Source organism: Colius striatus, chromosome 10 (assembly GCF_028858725.1).
Source record: "Colius striatus isolate bColStr4 chromosome 10, bColStr4.1.hap1, whole genome shotgun sequence".
NCBI classification, from domain to species: Eukaryota; Metazoa; Chordata; class Aves; order Coliiformes; family Coliidae; genus Colius; species Colius striatus.
Window position 1 is genome coordinate 29,567,899 of NC_084768.1, and position 23,242 is coordinate 29,591,140.

At 38.8% G+C, this 23,242-nt stretch overlaps 2 protein-coding genes across 12 annotated transcripts in view; one reads left to right on the forward strand and one right to left on the reverse strand.

Annotated features, from left to right (window-relative positions):
• The window catches only part of PRDX1 (peroxiredoxin 1), a 354,386-nt gene that overhangs the window by 55,877 nt on the left and 275,267 nt on the right, over nucleotides 1–23,242 (forward strand). The gene's annotated exons all lie outside the window — the stretch shown is intronic.
• The window catches only part of MAST2 (microtubule associated serine/threonine kinase 2), a 190,336-nt gene that overhangs the window by 23,075 nt on the left and 144,019 nt on the right, over nucleotides 1–23,242 (reverse strand). For all 11 annotated transcript variants that reach the window (XM_062003288.1, XM_062003286.1, XM_062003282.1 and 8 more), the window contains 10 exons: nucleotides 18,964–19,039; nucleotides 17,518–17,727; nucleotides 11,900–12,001; nucleotides 8,644–8,776; nucleotides 6,948–7,009; nucleotides 6,204–6,289; nucleotides 4,108–4,316; nucleotides 2,651–2,789; nucleotides 2,111–2,243; nucleotides 628–793 (listed from right to left, as the gene is read on the reverse strand). In XM_062003288.1, coding sequence (XP_061859272.1) covers nucleotides 628–793; nucleotides 2,111–2,243; nucleotides 2,651–2,789; nucleotides 4,108–4,316; nucleotides 6,204–6,289; nucleotides 6,948–7,009; nucleotides 8,644–8,776; nucleotides 11,900–12,001; nucleotides 17,518–17,727; nucleotides 18,964–19,039 — 1,316 coding nt within the window. The remainder of the gene's footprint in view (nucleotides 1–627; nucleotides 794–2,110; nucleotides 2,244–2,650; nucleotides 2,790–4,107; nucleotides 4,317–6,203; nucleotides 6,290–6,947; nucleotides 7,010–8,643; nucleotides 8,777–11,899; nucleotides 12,002–17,517; nucleotides 17,728–18,963; nucleotides 19,040–23,242) is intronic.

Here is a 23,242-nt window from a genome sequence, read left to right on the forward strand (position 1 = left end):
GTTCTTCGATGAAATTTGCTTTTTCCAAAGGATATTTGCCAAAAATGAACTGTTTCAGAAAGCACTCCCCATGGGAAATGTTTTCACTGGCATATTCATTGAGAACACAAAACAATAACTTGGCCACCTGCGAGCAGAAGCCAGGTTTAAAAAAGCCCACAAGATATGAAGGTATCAAGTAGAACAGCTCCATTGTGTTTTGCTTAGAATTTCCTTCTTATTTCATTTATATAAAAATTAGTAATTGACTGACATTCACACCTACAGGAGCAATAACCAAAACCAGACTGAATTAGATCAGTTGGCAGCTGCTCCTTTCATATTCGCCATTATTTCATTTCAAAGACAGAAAAATCACCAAATATGTTTCCCCTGTCCCCAAAGGATTTGCATGACTCCTACACCATGCACAACAGAAATACCTAGCAAGGTGTTCAGCAACTCAAGAACTTTCAATAGCTAGAATAAGATGGATGCTACTTTGACATAGAAAGGTAAATGCTTTCAAATTAAAATCCATTGCTTTATACTTAGTCCTTCCTGACTAATCTGAGGATCCTCTTTATTTTGAGAGTTTTACTTCACAGCACACTTTGAAACCCCTTCAGAGTCAGAACAGAAACATACCACTGATCACTTGTCCAAAGAGCTCTTCAGGAGTGTCCCCAAAGAAAGGAACACAGCCAACTAGAAACTCATACAGGATAATTCCCATGGCCCACCAGTCCACAGGCTTCCCGTAGCCCTGGCGCAGGATCACTTCTGGTGCAATGTATTCAGGAGTCCCACAGACCTCAAGAGAAACACAAAAGAAAGCAACAAACTTTAGCAATCACCAAATTCACATCAAAGCTTATTTTTGTCTTTCCCTGCTGAGAGCTTTACAAGGAAGTTATGAATGTTTTGCCACTAACCATTCTATGCTGTGAAACACTTCCATGGAGCAAGAATCTGTATTTGAGGAACACATTATGATATCACATCCTATGAAATGTTCCCAGTGTGGATATTTCAGCTAAGCAGTTCTTTGGTGCACATGAAGCAAAGCATATGGGGAAAATGCATATTCTGTATTTATAGGTCTATCTGCTTGATGGATGCCTACTGGCACTGCTATAGCTATCAGAAGCTCAGCTTTGACAAACCCCTCATCTCTCTGCTAGCAGAATTTAGTTTCACAGACGCAGAATTAGCAGCACAGCATGATCACACACTTCAGCATTTAAACTTGGGAGGTACAGCTGGCACAGACAATGGCTAAGGAAATCACGTTGGAAGATCTAAGTTGCCTTAGGGCTTCGAAGCAGCAACAGGAACCAAACAGTTGTCAAAAATATAACACTGCCAAGTGCAAAACCATGATCTAGTGACCAAAGAGAGTTGCTGCTGGAAAAAAAAATTGTTACTCAGAAGCAAAGGAAGACAATACCACAAGATAGCTACAAATTAACACTTGGCACAGCTAAAAAAAGAGAATTCGGTTGTGATCCTATGTATTTTCAGAAGAGAGATGTATTTTTTAATCCCATTATACAAGGCTCTGGTGAGCTTGCATCCAGAACTGTATAATTCCTGTCAATTATGCCCAGGAAAATTCAACTGAAGCATGGAAGAGCTATTCATTCAAAGAAAAATCCATCTTTTATCTAGAAGAACTTAGCTGGTTAAGCCAAGCAAAATGAAGGCTAAGAAGAAAAATGACCCTTAGTAATTATCATGGGTATAAAAATCAATCTTTAAGTGATCAGACAAAATTACAAGAAACATATAGGAACTTGCCATGAACTTTCTAAGCACCAGAAGGGGGAGACTGTGGAACAACCTTCCAGCAAACGTCCCTCAACTAACTTCTGTCCATACCTGCACAGCTGCCTGGGCCACACTACAATATCCTAAACCAAGAGTTAAAGTGCATCACTCAGAAGCAAGAAGTTGAAATAATAAACAATACCAATTCATTCACAAACATGAGAATGGATTTGTGTCTTTTCATCCCATTCTACAACACACAGCACAGCGTGAAGGCAGAGAGGGAATGCTACAAACTCCCATTCTATCCTGAGACAGAATCCTGCATCTGATCCCACATCAGCAAAACTTTTCAGCTTACCTGCTTGTCCAGGAATTCCCTGGTATCCTTCTCAATGTGTCCCTCATAAAGATTAGTTGTAAGACTCATTAACCCAATTTTAGACAGACCAAAGTCTGTTAGTTTAATGTGACCCATCGAAGTTATCAGGAGACTAGAAGAAAGAAGCAAAACAGTCCAAAATTCAATTAATTGTTTCCCAAAGGCAATTTATAAAAAGAATACAAGGTAATGCTAAAGTTCTCAGTGCTTCATCCCCATCAAGCACCTGGAAAGAATCTCCTATGCAACTGAACATCACAGAGCAGATAAGGCAACTAGAAATCAGACTACCTTCTGACAGAACTTCATCAGTGTAGCAACAGTCTTAAGATAACACCCTTTCTCAGTGTCTATCTCTACTTCTACATCAGTAACAACAGACTCCATAAAATCTCCTACATGTCAGATGCCACTGCAGATTTTCTGGTGTTTCTACCCCCTTCATGTCCTCTTGCCCATGGAGAAAACCTCTGAAGAACTGTCTCTCTCCCTCCAGTTTCTGAAGAGCTAAAGACTTACTTGTCAGGTTTTAGGTCACGGTGAACAATCCCGTAATTGTGCAGGTACTCCAATGCCAGGACAGTCTCAGCAAAGTACATCCTTGCCATGTCAACAGGCAGGGCACCAATGTTCTTGAGAAGTGTAGCACAATCACCTCCTAGGGAAAAAAGTTGCAAATATGGTCCAGTGAAATAGTAAATATCAGTAAGAAAGAGCAGCTATGTGTTTACAATATTTGATTAGAGTCAGTTTCCTAAAGGCTCTATGTATGTCTCTCAACCTCTGTTACCCTGAATTCTAAACCTCCTCCTTCAGCTTCAAATAAATATTAAAACCTTAGGAAAACTGAGATCCATGTATGTATAGATGCCATTTCCAAACCACAAGCAAGCCCTTAAGAAAGGACAGTTCATGACTGTTTGGCCCCTTATACACTTCTTTGCTTTCCATCACTGAGACACACACTCCTCGTATACAAGCTGCTTAAAGTATTAACTAAATGCCTCAATAACAGCTAACTAGCTCTCCCTTCACATGGAGAGGTAGCCATGCCTTTGACATGGTGGTAGTCATGAAGGTAAGTCTGTGGGCCCTTGACACAAGCTTTTTAAGGAACACTGGCCACACACTTCAGTCAACTTCCATTTCTACTTGCAAATAGGAATTAAAGTTTTTTACACTGATATGTCTGTTCTCATTCCACTCCTTTATCTGAAAGAGCACTGATACAATAAGCTTATTTCTCATAAACATTCATCCAAGCAAGCCAGGCATAAGAAATTAATCCTATCAGTGCAAATATATTGCTTACAATAAGATACAGTGATAAAGTAAAATGATATGCCAAAGAATAAGCAAAACAAGCAAACAAAACCCCAGCACTGTATTTTGAAAAAGGTTGCTAAAGGACAAAGACTGCATTGCCTGGGGATGTTTCTTAACTGTCTAACTGTAATGCCAAGCAAACATGCTATGGACCTAGCCATGCCATCCAATAGGAGAATGGGAGGATTTCTTTCCAGTGAGGACTGGAAAGTTCATGCTGACTTCCAACCTCAGAAGTGTTCTACATGAGGTTTTTTGTTTCCTCCATTCCACTGCAATCACTTTGTTAATGACAGGGATCCCCAGGTGGGAGCATCTCCTTGTGCTGAGCTGTACTAGCACCAGAATGACTCATTTCTCTAGCTCAGTCCAAGCAATCTACATACTCCTCCCGAAAAGGGCATCACGACCTCCCCTGCGACTGTGGGGCTGACTGAGCTTCCTTTCTGTGAAGGAAGGACTAGCACACATGAGGTGGTCTTCCCATTTGTTCTGTTCAGAGCAGTGCACTGATCAGTCTTTCCTACACTCAAAAGTACATGTCTTGTCAATCACTCAATGCCATCCTTTATGAGGAGACTCAGTGCCTACACATTCCATGTCCAACCTGTTTCAGGTCCCTTTGCAGGTATAGATAATGACAGCCATACCTTCTACATACTCCATAACCATGCACAGGTGACGCTTGGTCTCAAAGGAGCAGAACATGCTGACCACAAAGGGATTCTCGGCAAATGTCAAGATATCTCTCTCCACAAAAGCCTGCTGGATCTGGTTTCTCAAAATTAGGTTCTGTTTGTTGATCTTCTTCATGGCAAAACGTTGACGGGTGGTCTTGTGTCGCACCAAGTACACTGCTCTAGAAAACCACATACCAAGAGGAAATTGCCATTTTCAGTTCAAACTGGTTTGTTTTGAAAAAAAGAAGAAAGTGATGGTAACTGCTTTGGATGGATTCTGACAGACTTATCTGTGACTCCACAAAATCCCATCTCAATGCCCAGCTCCTCTAGAAAAGAAGGAACCCCTTGACGCCTGCTTCCAAAAGCTACTCTTCCTTCTTCAATTAAACAGTGTTTTCACTCAAGTGACTAACGAGATATTTCAAACACAGATGTCAAAAACTTCCTTAAGCATCACTGCAGAGGGACATGTATTTTTCAACACTACAGTCACTGTTTCATTTTAAGAACTGCACAAAACGTATGGGATCAGCACCATTTCTTGCCAAGCTCTATAAAATTAATTTGATGCACCACTGTCATCAGGGATTTCCTTCAGTAAAGTATCTCTTACATTTCTATCATTTGCAGATTGTTAGATTCCTGCACATTAATAATACAGTTTGCAAATAAATTTGTCATCCAGTTATCCTGCTTTATTGTACTTGTTCCTTTTTCTCTGGAGCATATTACATTGAACATGGTATCGTGTCTCACCAGCAGCTGACTGTAAAATACATTCGGTATAAAGACAGATAGAAGTAACAGCAAAACTACCACCTCTCTTTCTCCTTTTCACAGAGTTATGCTTCAATTGTGGGGCCTGTGCAGAAATATGACTGAAAATGTATAATATCTTCCTGTCTAACAATATGCCTCTGATCTGCTCCATTGTGTCTTCACTGACACAAAAAATACACTTAAACTTTTTCCACTGTAGAGTCTTTAAAAAGTGAGTTGCTGTTAAATAAGCACCTGCTTCAACAAAACACTCAAGCACATGCTCAGGTTTTGCTGTTACAACCTACTGAATATAACTGCTTTTCAGTTACAACCTAATGACTATGACTGGTGAGGATTTATGAACTGCAAAGAGTCAGGAAGCATCTTTAAAATTCTGGATAGGTTTGTGTGAGTAGTTAAAACTTTTATGTTTTAATGGATGGACCAACTTCATCCTGGATTCTTCAATGGATAATAAAATCTAATAGTATTTTTACTGCATTACTTCTCACAGTAGATTTGCCTCAGTGTAATTTTAGCATATCTTTTAGTATTTCAAGTGCTCACAAATGGCCACATATGGTACATATATAGTCTGAATACATGGAAGAGTGGAAAAGCATCAACTACTTCTCCCTCAATTCTCATGGTGTTTCAATGAAACACCAGTAACATTTGCAGCTATAGAATTGTACTCTCACTCATTTAGCCTTTAAACAAACACAAATCACAGGACTTCACTACACAGCATGAATGGAAATACAAACTGCCTTGCTAAGCAATGGGGAAATGGGTTGAAATTAATTTTCATTGAACTACTTTTTTTTACTGTTACTTAGGAAATCTCACAATAAACTGACAATATTTTCCATAGAGACAATGTTTATGGGAAATGGTTTTGTCAGCTCAAGCTAAGGTACTGAAGTGTCTATGTTTTACCTACCTACCATAAAGAAACAGTGCAGAAGTGCTAAAGAGGGATTAGGAATAACACATTCTGAGAGCTTTAATGTAGTGCAACTTATTTGCCAGATCTGGAAGCTGTGTGTCAGCTCAGCACAGTGTAACAAGTTCACAGTCAGGAACTATGTACAGGCACAGGGGCTGGTGTCTAAGAAACCCTAAGAATGTGCAAGAAATGGCATCTCCCAGAAGAACACAGAACACACCACAAGTGTGGAACTTCTGTAAGAGCCAGGCAAAATTCATTTATGCTTTGGACTCAACAAAACCCAGTCACTTGCCAAACTTGGCCACAGCCCTTCCCTGGGTAGGACAAGAATAAGACTTTGTAGTCTTACCCATAAGCACCATTACTGATCAGTTTAATAGTTTCAAATTCTTCTTCAGATGGAGTTTTCTTGGACTGGACAGAGGCCCCACGGCTCTGGGGAAAGGAGGCAAGAAAACAGAAATCACAGGCAGGAATTACTTAGTTCTACACCTCACTCTTTTTTTTGTCCTTTTCTTCTTTCAGCAGCATTCACTCAAACTCAATCCTTTTCTAAACCTCCGCAGTCCTAAGCTTCAGGGTAACTGTCTGTATCCCTTGCAGATTCCCTCCACAAATATTAGCACAGAAAGTCAGTAGACTAAAAGATTCAGGCCTTTTCTAGCATTACATTAAAATATGTATAAACAAAGAACTAAGGAGCTTTGAAATCTAACACGTTATAGACTTACACTTTTCCAACAGTCCATTACTGTAGGCAACTCTCTTCGAAACTCATCACATTTTACAAATGCAGATAGAAAGAACTTCTCCAGATGACTTTTGTTTGCAACTCTAAAAAAACCCCATCACCAAAACTTGATGACAATGCCCGTTTGCAACTTTCAAGCACTTTTTCACCACCACCACAGTATAGAGGTTTACACAGTTTTATGCCTGTATTATCTGGTTTTAACACACACTTTTAAGTGTCAGCACTTCCTTTTTTTTTTAATTAAAATTACTCTACATTATAATTAATTCTTTCCTGAAGACTACTTATTTCCAGAGGAAAAAAAAAAAGTGCTAGACAGACTGAGTATTACTGCTTTACCTCGACTGAATCATCTGTCTCAGGAGTGTCTGGGCTGTCATAGCTATTCAGCTGGGCCATTTCTGAAAAGAAAGAGGAAAGATTACTCCTAATGATCTCAATCAAACACTATTCTCTTTGTTTATACAAGACAAACAGGATTTTAAGAGGCGCTTGTAGATGACAAAGGACATTCTCCTCTGTAAAAACCCCCCTCCAATTATACCATGATAACCTTTAACATCTTGTAAGCTGTAGGCAGTGTTTTATATCAAGATGAATATAATTAATTGCTCTAATTTCAACCTGACTTATTCTAGATGATTTCTATCACAAGTAAAAAGCAATAAATGTATCTTTGGGAAAACTGCAGTCTAGTTAATATTAAAACTGACTCCATGTCTGTGTGCCTGTATATAGCCTGGTGTCACCTCTGTACTCCACAAAAAAACCCAAAAGCATTACATTTCAAACAACTTCCCTCCATGTCTTCATTCTGCAAAATGCTGAGCAGCAGCAAACTGGGAGAAAACCAGTTTAGGCTACTCAGCTGTCTTAGGAGATGCTATAAACTTTGCAAACCCAAATCTTACACTAACTCCCAATCTCTGAACAGACATCATTGACATTTCTGGGTGCCCTCCTTACAGCAAGGAAACAAGGCACCTTGACATCTCCACACATTTCTAAAGAAAATTTGACTCTAGTAAGGGGAATTAGTGATGGAAAGGTTCTCTCCCATGACAGGGATCAAAGGAAATTTCCCTTTAATGTCAGATTTCAACAAATGCTATTAAATTGCATTTAGCAATTTTCCTGAAGAGCTCTTCACTTGAAGCAAACCTGTCACTGTCATTCCAGTAAACACCGTAGAAGTTCAACTAGTCCTATCCAGACTCCTAATTTATGCTAAAATTATGCTCTCCTGGGAAAACAAAAAGTATGGTTCAATTGCTGAAATATTCTGCTGTAACCTCCAGTCTGTCACACTCACTTTTGTTGCTGAGCAAGCTGTGCACGCTCGTAAAACTTGTCGTTGGAGAAGAGATTCAGCTAGCAAAGTGCCAGGCAGAAATATCAACTCACAAATTCCAAAGTTAAGGATCTTTTGGGCCTCTGTTTACAGCATATTCAATTTATCATATGCAATTCTGGCACCTACCAGAAAAACTGTTACTGTCTTCTAAAGCATTACTCTCTCTTTGGTTTCACTGCTATGCAAGATGTAAAAACATCATCTCATCTCCACCTAAAAATTCATACTAGTCCCGGTTTCTCGTGGAAAATCACAACAAATACACTTTTCCCAGAGAGGACAACAAAGTAGGATGACAGGATACTTTCCAAACAGGCTGCCAGCAGGCAGGCTGATGAGAAAAATAACAGGTAAATTTACTTTTACTGTCCAACAGCACAAAGAAAAGAGTTAAATCATAAAGCTATTTTCTAACATTGTTTCAGCTATAATACAGGGAGACATTATTAACATCATAAGTAAAGAACTGTCACTGTTGATGTGTGATCCTTACCCCAGCAAAACTCCTTTGAGACATGAGACTGGAAAGCACAGTCTAGAATTTGACAGCAAACGGGAAAATAAGGAAAAATGGCCCAGAAATTAAACCAATAAAATAAAAGCCTCCTTCAGCTATGTAGTGACCAGAAGACCTAGTTATCTTTTCAAGCAGTTTAGAGAGTACAAAACAAGAGTTCTCACCCTCCAGGGGATCCCTGGTGAGTCCCAGCTGGCTGATAATATAACGAGGAATGTCGCATTTAATTCCTTGCCCTTCCTTGGCATGGCCTTCTGCAGCTTCTAACAAATGGTAGAACTCTTCAGGATCAAATTCCTACAGCAAGGTGGTGAGAGACAGAGAGGTAAATGATTCAGCTTTACAATTATGACGGGTTTCTCCCCCATACAGGAGGTTCCTCAGAAACCTCCAAAGTTAATTCTGGGTTCAGCAGTGACACAGAACATTTGTGGTTATGACAAGTTTGGCAATGCATTTCACTCAGCTCTGCCTGAGTGGATCCTGTTACAGCCTGATGGATGTCCACTGGCTTATATTTGCTTAGATTTGCAAATCCAAAGAGGAAGTAGAAGTTCTAAGAACCTTTTATGAACCAAAACCTGTCTATTGGATAACATAGTCATGACAATGCAAGCACGATTCTGGACTCACTTCCCAAGTTTCTCGCACCAAGGTGTGCCAGAGAAAGGTCTGTCATAAGGACTGAGGTGCCTTCTCCATCACCTCCATCTGACAGGTGAGTTCAGCCAATAGAAACCTCTCCTGCTTTCAAATGTCACTTCTGATCAAACCAGACACTAACCCAATTCTGTAACTGTCCTAACCTTAGCTAATGAAATGATTAATAAAACAGCAGCTGCAACTTGATCAGCTGAGATTTCACCTTCTACACAAGAATACTGCAGTATTTGTTATACAGTAGAGGATCCTCTTACCCACTCAGTTTTGGTGAACTGGACCTCAAGGCAAGAAAATATTATAGGAAGATGTGATCTCTTTACTAAACTAACAGATACAGTTGGGAAATGAGACAAGCTTTTGGTGGCAGGAGCACCCTGCTTAAAAGTAAGTTCACTAGTTAACTTTAACTCTCTCCTACAAATCATTCCCCCAGCACTGAGCAGCTTTGTCAAGACTCTTCAAAAATTTTCTAGTGAAATGGGAGGATAAAAGAAGAAGAGTTCCAGCACACAGCTGTAAGGAGATCAGAAAAGTGGCAGATCCTTCAAGATACAACTGGAGGTCATTTATTGGCAAGTAAAAGGACAAAAGAAAAAAGTCTGTTGGCAAAAAAATCAAATATATTAAAAATTGAAAGAAATTACATAAATTCCCATTTGTCTTCTTTTTAGAAGATCTATTTCATAATTTGGATGTAGAATAATCATCCCTACCGAGGGGAGGCAGGTGCTATGGAAAAATAATCTGAAAAAAGAATAAATTACACATTTTTTTCCCAAAGATGGTCCCAGTGATGCACAAAACACATTATTATTATTTCCTTGAATCTCCAGAGATTCAGTCCACAGATAAACATTTCACAGCCCAATAGGTAACACAAAGACTGAAGCCAAATAACTGGAGTTTAAAATACATAAATGTCTTCATCTCCATTAAAACAATCACCACCACCACAGTCACTGCCTGTGTGGTCAGTTATTTCATTCAGAGGGAAGATGTGCTGTGTTGCTAAATTTAACATTAGCTCTTAGAAAAATTGTTTATAAAATCACAAAGAATTGAAGCTAAAGGTTAAATTACAAACAAGCATGTTAAAATAAAAACTAAATGTAGTTCTCAAGCAATTTAAATGGTTGACCATCCAGTACTTCTTTCTTGTTCTTTTATGGGATAAAAGGAACGTTAATATTTAATTCTTCATGTCAGCAAAATGAAATATATATTTGGGGGAAAAAAGGTAGAAAGGCAATACAGTTAATGAAACAGGGAAGACTAATATACAGATCCAAACACTATTTTTTATACAGTCTGAGGTCCAGCCACTTCATTGTCAAGGTTGTCACTACATGCTTTGGAGTTCATTACTCAAACCTCAATGACTTTCCAGCTTCCACCTGCTCCCACTCACTTTGCAGAACAGAAGGTGCAATATAGTGGAGGAACCTGGAGACCTATTGATTTGTGGCTAAAACCTGGCTTGAGTTTGCTTGTAGGTTACAGAGATGGGTTCACAAAACTTATAGAGGTTTCATGCTTTCAGTACTTCCACAGGTGTTTTCAAAACTGGTATCACTGGAAAGATTGGACTGCTCTTGCCTATTTTGTCAAAGAAAGCCCTGCAAAACTCACTTATCTTCTAGCAACTCCAGTGATAAAAGTTGCCCATGGACACACAGCCCTCGACTGCTTCAGATGTTAATGGTACATCTATACCCAGTCACAGATTCTTAATTTAGCCAACTGCTCTCTAATGTCTCAAACAGATACAGCTTCCCTGGTATTTATGTGCCCAGAAAGAACCAGCAGATTGTGTGCTTTGATATGCCAGGGAATTTTATCCTGTCCTTTCTAAGTTTCCACCGTAGTTTTGTGACACTTTCTCCAGCTCTCCAACAATATTTTGTGACTCTTTCCTACCCTCTCACCAAGTTTTCAACATCCTTTTGAAATGCAGTCACAGAACTGACTCCTGTATACCCAAGTTATCACAGTGAGAATGCACATTCAAGCTGCTTCTCCACTGTACCTACAAGATGTTTTTGGAGTTGCAGGACTCTGGGAAATCATGAGCTATTTTGTTGGGATGGCCTAAACACTTTTCACCATTTTCTAGAATTAAACACAACAATACATCCTTACTGACCAGAGCAAGTTGTTAAAAAAGCAAAGAGACTTGTTTTCCATGTAGTCCTATAATAATCAAATAAGGTTTCAAATCCAGGCTTCCAAATCTGCCTGGATCTCTCACTGGCCTATCCCTCTGCATTCACTGCTGGTAAACCTGATACCAGGTTTCTCTGTGGGTCTACAGTAAGAGTTTGAGTCCAAGAGCCCAAATACCATTTATATCATGGAAAGGAATTTCTCCTTAGAGACTGTTTGTTCTTAGCATGGCTGTCTGAGCATCATACACACATCATACCTTTACAGGCTTTTTACTGTAGCTACTAAAAACATGAGGCAAATCAGGTAGCATCAAGCAGCACAAAACTATGTCAACAGCTACATCTGGCCCCTCAGTCATAAATTTTATATTAGAATATAATCCAGCTGCTGTTGCAGACGACAGTCCATTGGAAAGATACTTCTGTGTTAGTGCAAACACATTACTTCCCTTTTTTTCACTATTGATTTATTTTTCATCAATGTTTTAACAAGAATTTAAAGCTTTTTCTTGAAGGTTTTTTGTTCCATATCTCCTCAAACACACACCAGACTCTTTATATCATACTTGCTCTTCCCTGAGGACCAACTTACCAGGCACTCCAGCAGCCGAGCTGGTCGTGCAATGATAATCATCAGCTTCTTCACAAGTTGAGTAACGAAGGCAACCTCGGAGCTCTCGGATCGCTCGTGGGCCTGTGGAGAGCAGAGCATCACCTTATGGTCCTAGCAGTGAACTCTTCATAAGTGTCAGACACTGAATGCAGAGCAATCAGCAGCTCAGTGACCAAAATTCAGCAGCAAAGACATGACCAAGGCAGGGCAGGCAACGATCTCAGCTCGTTGAAGGATGCCAAGTTCCGTATAGCTTTTCTATGACAACTGACTTCTTTTATTGTGCAAGAGATATTTCAAAGGCTCTATTTGCATTATATCACCTGTCAATGATATTACATGCTGTGTAGTTTTATTTTTAAAAATGAAAAAAGGAAAGCTGATTTTTTCCATTTTACCTTCCACATGATGCTGATGTCTAGAATAGCTGCTAACAGCCACACTTATTTCCAGGTTTTACTTGCTGCTACAATTTTAACTACTTCTGCTCATCATTGAGAAAAATTAAACTTTAGTTTCTCTTTATTGTATTTTATAAAGCCTGTTGAACAACTACAGTATTGTATTGTATGCTATGTAGGACTAAAGCTGAGCAAAGAGCAGTTAGAAACTTAATTCAGAGAATTTATTCTTGTTCACTCCTTTTACTTTACTAGATTTCAGTATAAATTCAAGGCTTGGTTTCCAGGTATACATGTGACAGAAGGGGTCTCTTTCTATAACAATAAAGACACCAAAGTAATTAACAATAATAATAATTTGAACAAACACCCTCAATTGGTCTCCTTTTGCTCAAGCATACAATGGCAACACTATGAGTCCTGAGGCACAAAGAAAATAGTATTTCATTGCAGGGTGATAAAAAATGTTTCCAGTGACACATAAAAACTCTGAAGCAAAATGTAGCTATTTTTTCCTCAAAGTCTAAAAACTGGACTTTAGGACAGTCACAATTATAAAGTATAGGACTTAAACATTGAGCTTATGCTGGCAGTGAGACAGTTGCTTTTAGAAATGATATTTTATCAACAAGGATGCAGGTAGCAATAAACTAAAAGGTTCACTTAGCATCGCTCATTAGCACCATTGAAGAAAAAGATATGCATGGGCAAGAACTCAAATCACACTGGTGATCACCTAAAAGAATGATAAAAGCCCAGGGAAGCAGGAATTCTGAATTAGAAACATACAGGCAGCATTTTCAATAATACATCCCTGATATTTTGTTAGCAAACAAAAAAAAAACTTGAGAAGTTCATTATTACTCATTTTGACACAGGTAGAATAAGAAATGTTGCCTACTTCAGCACTGAAAAGCCAGCGCTGGAATTTTAACCTTGAAGAAAACAATGTTCATGACCTAAAAACCACATCAGAGATGCTTCCTTCGGTTGAAAACTGAAATAAGTTGTGATTTTTCTTCCTAAGTAAAAGGTTATTTTCTATTTTGTAAGTTAGAAAATAATCCAAAGGATGATGATTAGTATTCACTCTGTGTCGCCCTAATGCATTATGCAAACGTATACGTTAAAAATATGAATTCTAGAAAGAAATTAATGCTTTCATATCTGAAAAGCCATTGCAGATCACCAGGGGTTAGCTGTGTTGAAATGAATAAATAAAACATCAACAACTTTGTATTATTTGAAATATGAGCCATGCAATTGGAAAGTCCTTCCCCCCCCACATAAGCTATATTCTGCCAAAAATACAATATATATAATTCACCATTTTGCATCCATTGATATTGTTAAGCCAAATTTATTCTTTTAAATCAAGCCCTTCTGTTTATCTCCTTTTCTCATCTACAACAATTTAGGCAAAAGAATTTAAAGGTGTATCTAATTTAATCAGATGTCTGTTTGGAAGATGAAAAGCTAGACCATGACTGCCAAATGATACAGAAAAGCAAAAGGAAAAAGCAATGGATTACAAAAACCAAACACAACTTGTAACAGCCACTCAGCCATCATCTCTGCACAGCGCTGCCCTTCCAAGATCCTCAGTAAAACTGCCTCTTCTTGTTTCCTTCTCGTGCAGGACAGCCCGGACATCCCTACAGACATCTTGTTTACAATCTGTCCCGAAGACAGTATGTGCAGACCAGAGGGTTGGTTATATAGCCAAGCGCTGCCTGACGCTTCCATGTGCCTTGGTACGAGGCGTGCCACCTAATTAGCTCTTTCCAATGATGACACGCTCCTCTGAAGGTTGCTGATGGCATTTCAGGCTTCCCCCCAGCTTTGCCTCCCAAGGGGAGGAGGGAGAAGCTGTAGGGGCTGTGGGTAGAGGCTGATGCCATTCCTGCACACATTGCCAGTGACACGAGTACAGGAGGTAGCAATGGGTAATTTACAAACCGATTCCCTCATCTGAAAGACCCATCCGTCACTAACTGTAGCTACTGGGGCATGAAATTAAAATCACTGTCCTCCCCTGGGGTTCAGCAGGACCAATAACTGGGATATGCAAGTCACAATGCTGTAATTGAGCTAATATACTGATGGAAACCAAAACAATAGACCTGCAATGCCAAGAACCAATAAATTTACACTCCAGCTTGTATTAAGAAAGCAATCCCAATCAGAATATCCATTTGCTCATGTGCAGCATCAGTTACTGCAGTATAATACCAATACCCTTCCCTGTTTCTTTTGTTTCATGCTCAGAAACACCTGTAACCCTTCACCTTCCTCACCAACTGGCTACACCTATGTAAAAGCCACTAAACTTCTTTTGGCTAGTTTACCTCAGTGATTCAGTCAACTAAGAATTGGTATAATCTTTTCTTCCCCAGTAAGCTGAGGTCCTATCCCACCCTCTAAGCCCACTCCCACTGTAACAGATACAGAACTGAATGCCACATATAAGCTTTATCTTACTTTTCAGTACTTTAAGTGTGAAGTGTATGAACAATCAAGGTCATGTTTTCCAAAACACAGAAAATCTCTGAAATTCAGATTTGCTTCAGGCTAATTTCAATGATGCAATAAGCAAGAGCTTTTTCTGGCTATAAGACAGTATTTCACACTGTCAAAGACATCATTTGCCATAAAATGCCAACAAATCTTGTTAGTTACTATGAAAGCCAAGATCTAAAAACTTTTATTACTCTGTTTTACAGATACATTTTTGCAAGAAAAAAGTAGACTCAAACTACCTCACATTAAATCAAGTTTCTTTTCTATGGTTTGAAATACTGTTCAAGTTTAGTTTGTTACCACATGTCAGATGCAACACCTTACAAAACAATTTCAGGAGAATCCACTCTTTTGCAGTAAAACTGTATGAAAACCTGTGGGTAGTCCTGCCACTTACTGACCTCCTTATTCACCAATAAATCATCCTCTCAGGCTTTCTATAACTTATAAAACTATACCACAAAGCCATATATCCTGCTGCACAGATCATACAGCTGCCCAATGGAAGATCTTTTTTGATGACTTCCCAGTTGGTATTATTTATATAGTACCTCCACAGGATATGTTACGAGTTAAGCAAAGGTAAAGACATTGCCCTCAAATTTAGAATCATCTAAACTTGACTCCAAACCTGCTGCATCTCAAGTGAGTCCTCTGAAAGAAATATTGTCAATATTTAGACTGAAATGTCCCGGTTATTTCCTTCTAGAGTGTCGTCTGAAGAGCAAAGTACAGACTGAGAAGCAGAGGAAAATAAATGGCTTTGAAATATTAAAACATAAAGGAAAAATCAAGGAACTATAATAGGACAGAAAAAAAAAACAGATGAAAAAGATATGGAATGAAGTCTTGGGTATTCCTCTGCTGTCTTGCATTTCTTTATCTTCCTTCCCAGACTGTTTTGCTTCTCTTGTCTCTAAGCTTTCCCTTTAATCGTCCCTAACTCACCCCACTTCCTAAAGCAAATCAATTAAACTGAAGAGCTGAACCTTCTCTCACCCCCACACTCTGCAGAAGGCCATAAAGGAGGAAGAGGTCAAAGGAAGCCCTGAACAAGCCCAGAGACGACCACTGTATCTTCTCTAATAACAGTTCAATGTCATCTTTCCCTGAGCTTAGAAGCAGTGGTATAATGCATGTGGGATCAGGGGGGAAGGGACATTTAGAAGTGTTTTTTGAGAATTTGTTCTGAGGAAGGAGAGAGGAAGGGAAAAAACAGATTTATCTGACCCACAGATTCCCCTGAGATCCTCATGAACCTCTTCAGGCCAGAAGACAGGCCTGAAAGTGCAGACTGCAATTGCCCAAACCCAATTTATTGCTGTCAACTCCTTGTGGTATGAAATCACTGTCCACACACAGAGGAGGAAAGTCAGGGAGTGGGAGAATTTCAAGCCCTAAGCAACTGCTATTAGAAGCAATAAAACACACTATAATCCCTTTGCACCCCTTGAAATGTCAGTGGTTTTGCCAAGCACATACCCCAAACTTTTAGTGCCTTCACAGTGCTTACCGATATTCCATAGGCAGGTAACCATATAGACTCTCAAAAGACACTCCTCTGCCTCTCTTGGTCTCTCAAAATTATAATCCACATCCAGGCAGAACATAACAAAACCAATCTTGAGTCATTTTTTCTCCCATGCATATAAATACCAGGAAAATTACAGCCACACTCATATAAATGGGGCAGCCAAAGATTTTAGCTGACACAAGGGAAGATTCTGCAGTTTTGATAAAGCTGTTCTGTACAATAATTGTGTGCTAATACAGCATTTTTATTCATCTGTCACTTTCTAATGTCTGGAAAGAGTGGCAAAGGAGCACAAACTAGTGGAATTTGTGCCAGTGGGTTGGCAAACTGATCAATGACACATGAGCACATCTTCACCAAAGACATTCAAAATCATCCCAGGAGAGAAATTATTTCAAGCGCTCTGTTTCTAGGTATCACAGTGATATTTGTTATCTGCTCCTGTGATCTTTGTAAAATCCCATCTTTTCAGCTTGCCATCTCCTTAAATCAAAGCAGAGGATGAGGAAGACATTCCCAGATGGAGATCTGGATCCAGCAAGTGGTAACGGCACTGATTCCTCTCAAATTCCAAGTGATTTTTTTTAAAGGAACACTGTTTTAATTTTAAAGGGAAAGAGCAATTTTGAATGAGTAGCTGATGCACACAGAACATGCATTAAAGTTGTGCCCCCCTTGTGTATTTTCATGGGCTTTGAACACCACAAAACACATCCAAGTACTAACAAACCCACAACTGCATTAAGTTCGGCTCAAGAAAACCTTTTATGAAAAATTTATAGCAACGCTACAAACGATGGTGTTTTCACCCCTTGAAGGCAGTATTGTAATTAATGAGTCATTCAAAGTCTTCAAGTACATGAAAGCAAATTTCAGTAATTTCCTTCATTTGGATGAATCATATAGAGACTGCCTTTGACTTCCTCATGTGCATGTTTAGCTTTTGTACAAACCAAGCACACAGGTGAAGTGGTTTGCTCAAATTCACCCGTGGCAGATCAACAGCAGACTGCAGCAGCTCAGATCTCCCACCTGCTGCCCCTCTCCTGGAATCTACATTGTTCCTCCTAAAATCAAAGCTCTGGCTTATTGTTTATCACTTCAATCAAAATAACATATTCTATTTTCCAGAGAGCACTTACATCCTGGAGAAGTTTCTCCAAGTTTTCCTGCAGCTCGTAGAAGTACCGAGAAGTGATAAGACCTTCACGTGACTTATCTAGGCAATCTCTGGCCAGTTCAATAACTTGATGATGAATGAAACTTAGGACCCCATCTGCTAATTGCAGCACATTCTCCGGAGCATTAGTGGCAATAAACTCAGCCAGCCGTTCTTCCATCTGTGCCGTGGCCTAAGAGTACAGAATAAACAGAAGTTACTCTTGCAATTTGACTACCCCAGAACTTGAACATGTAGGGTGCTAAAGTAACGTTCTTCATTCCAAATGCACAAGGATTAACAAATGTTCCAAAGTTCAATAGCATTTTGCTGAGAATAAAGACAGCACACCATAGGCAAAAGTCATGTTCACATGAGCAAACAACAAAGATTCATTGGAACCCACTTTTAGGAATTGCACATGACCACTAAAATATCCTGATCCCGAGGCTGCGTTGCTCCCTGCGTCCACAGAGTAAGGACATAGGATACAAGACAGTTTTCAGAACTTCCAGACAAGATCATGCAACTTGAAAATCATTGCCCCAAGCAATAGACAAACAGCATTTCTCTATCATGATAAACACTTATAGACTGTCTCCAAAGAAACACTTGTTATTGTTATTGGTAGAACAAGGAGTGGCCATATCACCAGCTCTGGGATACATGCTCTTCTACAGCCATTTTAATGAGATGTTTAACTTCCAAAGCTTGAGTCCACAGATTGCAATATTCAGCTTTAAAAAAAAAACAAAACCAAATCCACATTTATTTTCTCTCCAGATCACTTCAGCACATTTCAGTGTCACTGAATTCAGACTGACTTTCCTGAAAATCCAAACCTATCCCCATTGCTGCTCTGGTACCAAAAGCCCCAACAGCAAACCTCCAGTATAATTGAGAATGACTTGGAATGAAAACTTTGTATTGTCAATACGAAAATGGAAAGCCCATTAAAACCAAAGATGCTTGGATCAGCATAAAGCAAAATTAATGCAGTCATACAAAGGACTAATGAGAGAATGTTATCTTTTGAATTTACTCCAAAATAGCTTTTTTAAATATATATGAAGCAGAATTTCTCTCTTTGAGCCTTTATCTGATTCAGAATTCAGAAAAAGACACGGATTAGTTAAAAATATATGCAGACACTGGCCTCAAACAACATAAATGGACTCAACAACCAGAGCAGGGCCATCCTCCTCATTCCTGAGAGCATCTGTCATGTCAGTAAGACACAACAAATATGATGTACATACATAAAACACACAAAGCTTTTCTATTTCTTCTACTGCAGAATGGACACGTGAATGCAGCTTCAAACTCTTGGAAATCAGTGGTAAGAGCTGCTCTGCTTCTCCACTGAACACAACAAATTAATTCTGAGCTTGGTCACAAGTTCATTGAATGCAAAACAGCGATTCCTTACCTTTGGAAACCTTTCTTTGTACACATGATTCATCATTATTATTTCACTGTCAAAGGAAATTGGGGAGCGACCCGGGCTAGAGGAGAAAACAAAGTACATTATCATTTATAGATAACCACATCAAAACACTCCAAAATCCACTGCTGGTCACAATGCTGCCACACTGACTGTTGCCTTTCCAAAGCTTTGACTTCACTTCAGTAATGGGCAGATGCTTAACTTCAGAGAAAATACTATCACTCAATGGCCATCTACAGCCTTCGTAGTTAACTCATCTGAAAGCTGCTAACACTCCTGTCTTCATATCGACCCAGGCAGAAATCTACCTGTTTTCAGTGAATGCAAGGCCTAACATACAAGCATCTAAAAAGTCTGTGCACTTGATGCAGGTATATCTGTTATTTCCCACATTCTTTTACTGCCCTGTAGTGGTAGCAGCTCTACCCAGGAAGAAATCACCATTATCTCTGAAGTCTCCAAGTGCTGGAAAGTAGCAGAGTAAAATGAAACAAGGAACTTAAGATGACTTCCTTTCTTTTGTCTGAAGAATATCACACTACAGGAGGGATGCATGAGCAGTGTTATTCAGCTAAATCTTACATAGAAACACCAGAAGCAATAGGAACAGAATACTTGTATGAAACCTGCACTCCCTTGAGGCATCTCACACCACGGATGCATATGCATGTGTGCATAGGCTAGCAGGCAACTTCAAGGCACAGCAAAAAATAGGATGCTAAATCTTGATAAAATGCATTTATATTACTGTTTGGGTATTTTTTATAGAGAAGAGTTGCATCTCATTTCATCACATCTGATGGTATGCAATGCTCTGACTCATTCTGCCACTGAGGACAGCCAGAGTGAGGTAATGCAGATAATCCCCAAATACAGCATTGCCTACAGCACCTCATTTCTCCAGTTACCTTGTTTTAATGCTCAAGACAAGCAAGGGCTTCAATTACTTGGCATCTTACATGATCATTGTCTTTATGATTTTAAGAGTACTACAATATTGCTAAAAATATTGTCTCTACATCGAAATATCCAATTTTATCTTGAATGAGCTGAAACTATTTGGACTTTCTCATGAAGGATGAAATGAATGTCTCTAAATGGAATAAATGCATTTTAAACTTGGAATGCATTACAGTTACTACCTTGCTGCTAACCTATTTAAAGGGAAAAAACATTCTTTTGGGAGCACATATTTACAATTCAAAGCAAATTTAACTCACTGGCTAACAGAACGTAGCAATACCAATCTCTTTTTATGCCTGGTGCTGGAATTCCATGAATTACATTGTGTCTTGTTTTTATTAATGTTTATCCCCCATCTTGGGAAAATGCACTTCAGATTAAATCTCTCACTGAATCTTTATCTCAGAAGATAAACTGGTTTGGATGTTTCAGATACCAAGTAAAAACGCATTTTCATCATCCTTTTTTGAAGAAAATAGATCCCTTGGCTTGGTTGGTGGCTATTTTTAATCAAGGAAAACTTTCTTTAAAAAGAAATGTACATTTACATTCATATGTAATGTATGCCATCAGAAAAAGCCAGGCAAGAACATTTGCATTTCAGACTTAGAAGCAAGTTCCCCAACACATCTAACCTGCTATCTTTATCTTTTTTCCTCTAAGACCACACAATCTGACACAAACACATGACACTTGTTTACTAGCAGCTCATATGGAGCTGAAGAACTTGGTGCACAGAGCTATCAACTGATATATTTTTCTATAATGTATTATTGCTCTGTGTGATTTAACTGAGGTATAAATTACAAGGGTATATATAAGCCCTTTTGACACTAGCTACAGAAATAGGGAGGCATATACACACTTCATTTTAACACTCAAATTTTGTGGGTGCTTCAGTATTTTCTGTCTTTGGGCTACAACAAAATATGAGGGATTTTGCTGTTTGCTTTCAAGGCATTTTATTCACATTGATACAGCAAATTAAGAACTTGTGCTGCTTGAGCTGTCCTGACAGCAGCTGCAGTGTTTCCTTAAGGAGAGCCACTGTGATATCCAGTATTATGAGAGCTTATTTTGTTTGCTTTCTTTACAATTCTGAAACTAATTTCTTTGCACAACAGCCTATGGATTGGCAAAACAGTAAACACCTATAATCTCTTGGCTTCCTTGGGCATTGGCAGATTTGTGTCTCATCTGTAGAAGCTGATTAATGCCACTTTTTACTTCCTAAAATGACAGAGCACCCAAACAACTCTGGATAAAATCTGGGATAAATGTTCAAATTGTCATTCTAAGTAAAATTTGCCCAGTGTAACAGGTCAAATTAAATGTCTAGCTGACTATAGTAAGATTGCAACATAATATACTGCACCATAATTTTTTATGTTGCTCTTTAGCCTGGGAAACTACAGAAATAATTAGATGCATAACTGACTAACTAACCTCAGGCTAGCTGCCAGGCACCACTGATTGCTTTACAGCACCTTTAAGACAGAGCCAGGTGAAAAAGAAACCAGGGCTGGAGAGACAACTGAATGCCACCAAGGGGAAAGAAATGAAGTTTTTAATGCATTTTAGTGGCATGACAGCTTTTCAAATGCAAAAGCTTCACACATCTATCTAGCACCAAAAATTTCACATACAGGACTAAACCAATCTAACATTTCAAGCCTCACAAAGGAACAGATTATTTTCTGTGAAACTGAGGACACACACTGTGCACGTGCGGAACATTCTAAGACAAAAAGCAGTCTGCTTCTCTTCTCTTGGTGCAGATAGGTAGGTCAAAAGAAATGATTATTGTCAGTGAATTTTTCATTTCAGCACAGCAGATGTTAGAAGAATAATATCTGTCCCCTTAAGCTTAACAGCAGGATGAAAAACTACTCTCTTTTCCCCTCCTTCACTCTCCCCCCACTTCAAGATGATGTGGTGGTAGACTTCCAGTGATATCTATTTCCCACAAAGGTTTCTAGCCTTCAACTTGTCAAAACTCATGTGTCTTTATCTGATGCTAGAAAGTGAAAATAGCTTATAGACAGATATTTTTCAAGAGTAGCACTTATAGTAATAAATTAATCTTACAAAATCTAGTTTAACTATGACTAAATAAAACAGATGTTTATGAATACCTAACGTTTCCTTTACTGTGACAGCTGTATTTATTAGGAAAAGGCAGAGAAGCTAAAAGCACTCTGTGCTCTTCTCTGCTTTATCCCATACATGAAGGTTTAATGAGGATGTATTTGCAGCATGTTACCAGTATCCATGGGAAAAACACATAGGCTTTCATTTTCTGTCATTTCCAGACACATAGAATAAGGAATATTAAAACTAGAAAGCTGAAGTTACATGAAGTTGAAACGAAGTTAAGGCTTCTGCTGAAGGTGGGCAGAGCATTGGTCTTCCTATTCCCCTAAGTAAATATATAAATGTTTGACTTCATACAAATTACACTAATACCAGAAAGAAGTCAGAAAGCTCCCCATGAAAAAGGGAGACAATAAAGCAGAAGCAAATATGGCCCATCTACATCTGTCCATCAAACTTCAGAGCATATGACTCGGTGCTTCACAGAGACCACAACACTCAGACCTTGAAGCCCAGTGTTGTTTCTGGACAGAACAATGACCAAAGGAGAACTGAGCTCAGTAGAGCAGAATCCACCTGCTGAATTCTGAGTTTATGCAACACGCACAATAATAGTGAAACGGTTTCTCACAGAACTACATAAACAAGCAACTTCAGATGACTTTTCTAAGTATTTATTCAACAATCTTTCTTTCTAATCATAAGCAAACAGCACAGAAAGTCCACACCAGACAGTAATTCTAGTGCTGTCAAGAAAAATGTCATCTGAGGCAAAGCAGTATTCCTATGGAATAGGTGAAATTCTTATGGAGCAGGTGAAACAGAGGTGTAAAGGGTCTTTCTCAGTGAGTGTTTGGAAAAGTCATTTCTGAATTTGTTTCCAAACTTCTTGATTTTTTTACAATTCATTTTTACAAACACTCAGCTTCAGACAGGTTTAGTCTGTGGAATCTCAAATACCATCTGTGATTGCTTTGTACTGCTGAACTGTTTTCCAGTTCATTCTTATGAATTTAAGGGGTTTTAAAAATATAATACTCCATAAATAATAATTATAAAATGTGTATATATACAAGAGAACCTTATGGGAAAGGCAATACATTTCAATTGTAATCTCTTTAAAAGCAAGAACTAATGAGGTTTTTTTTCTACAGACCTACAGAGGGGCTGCAACTAGCTCTTTTCCAACACTTCAGAGTCTTTT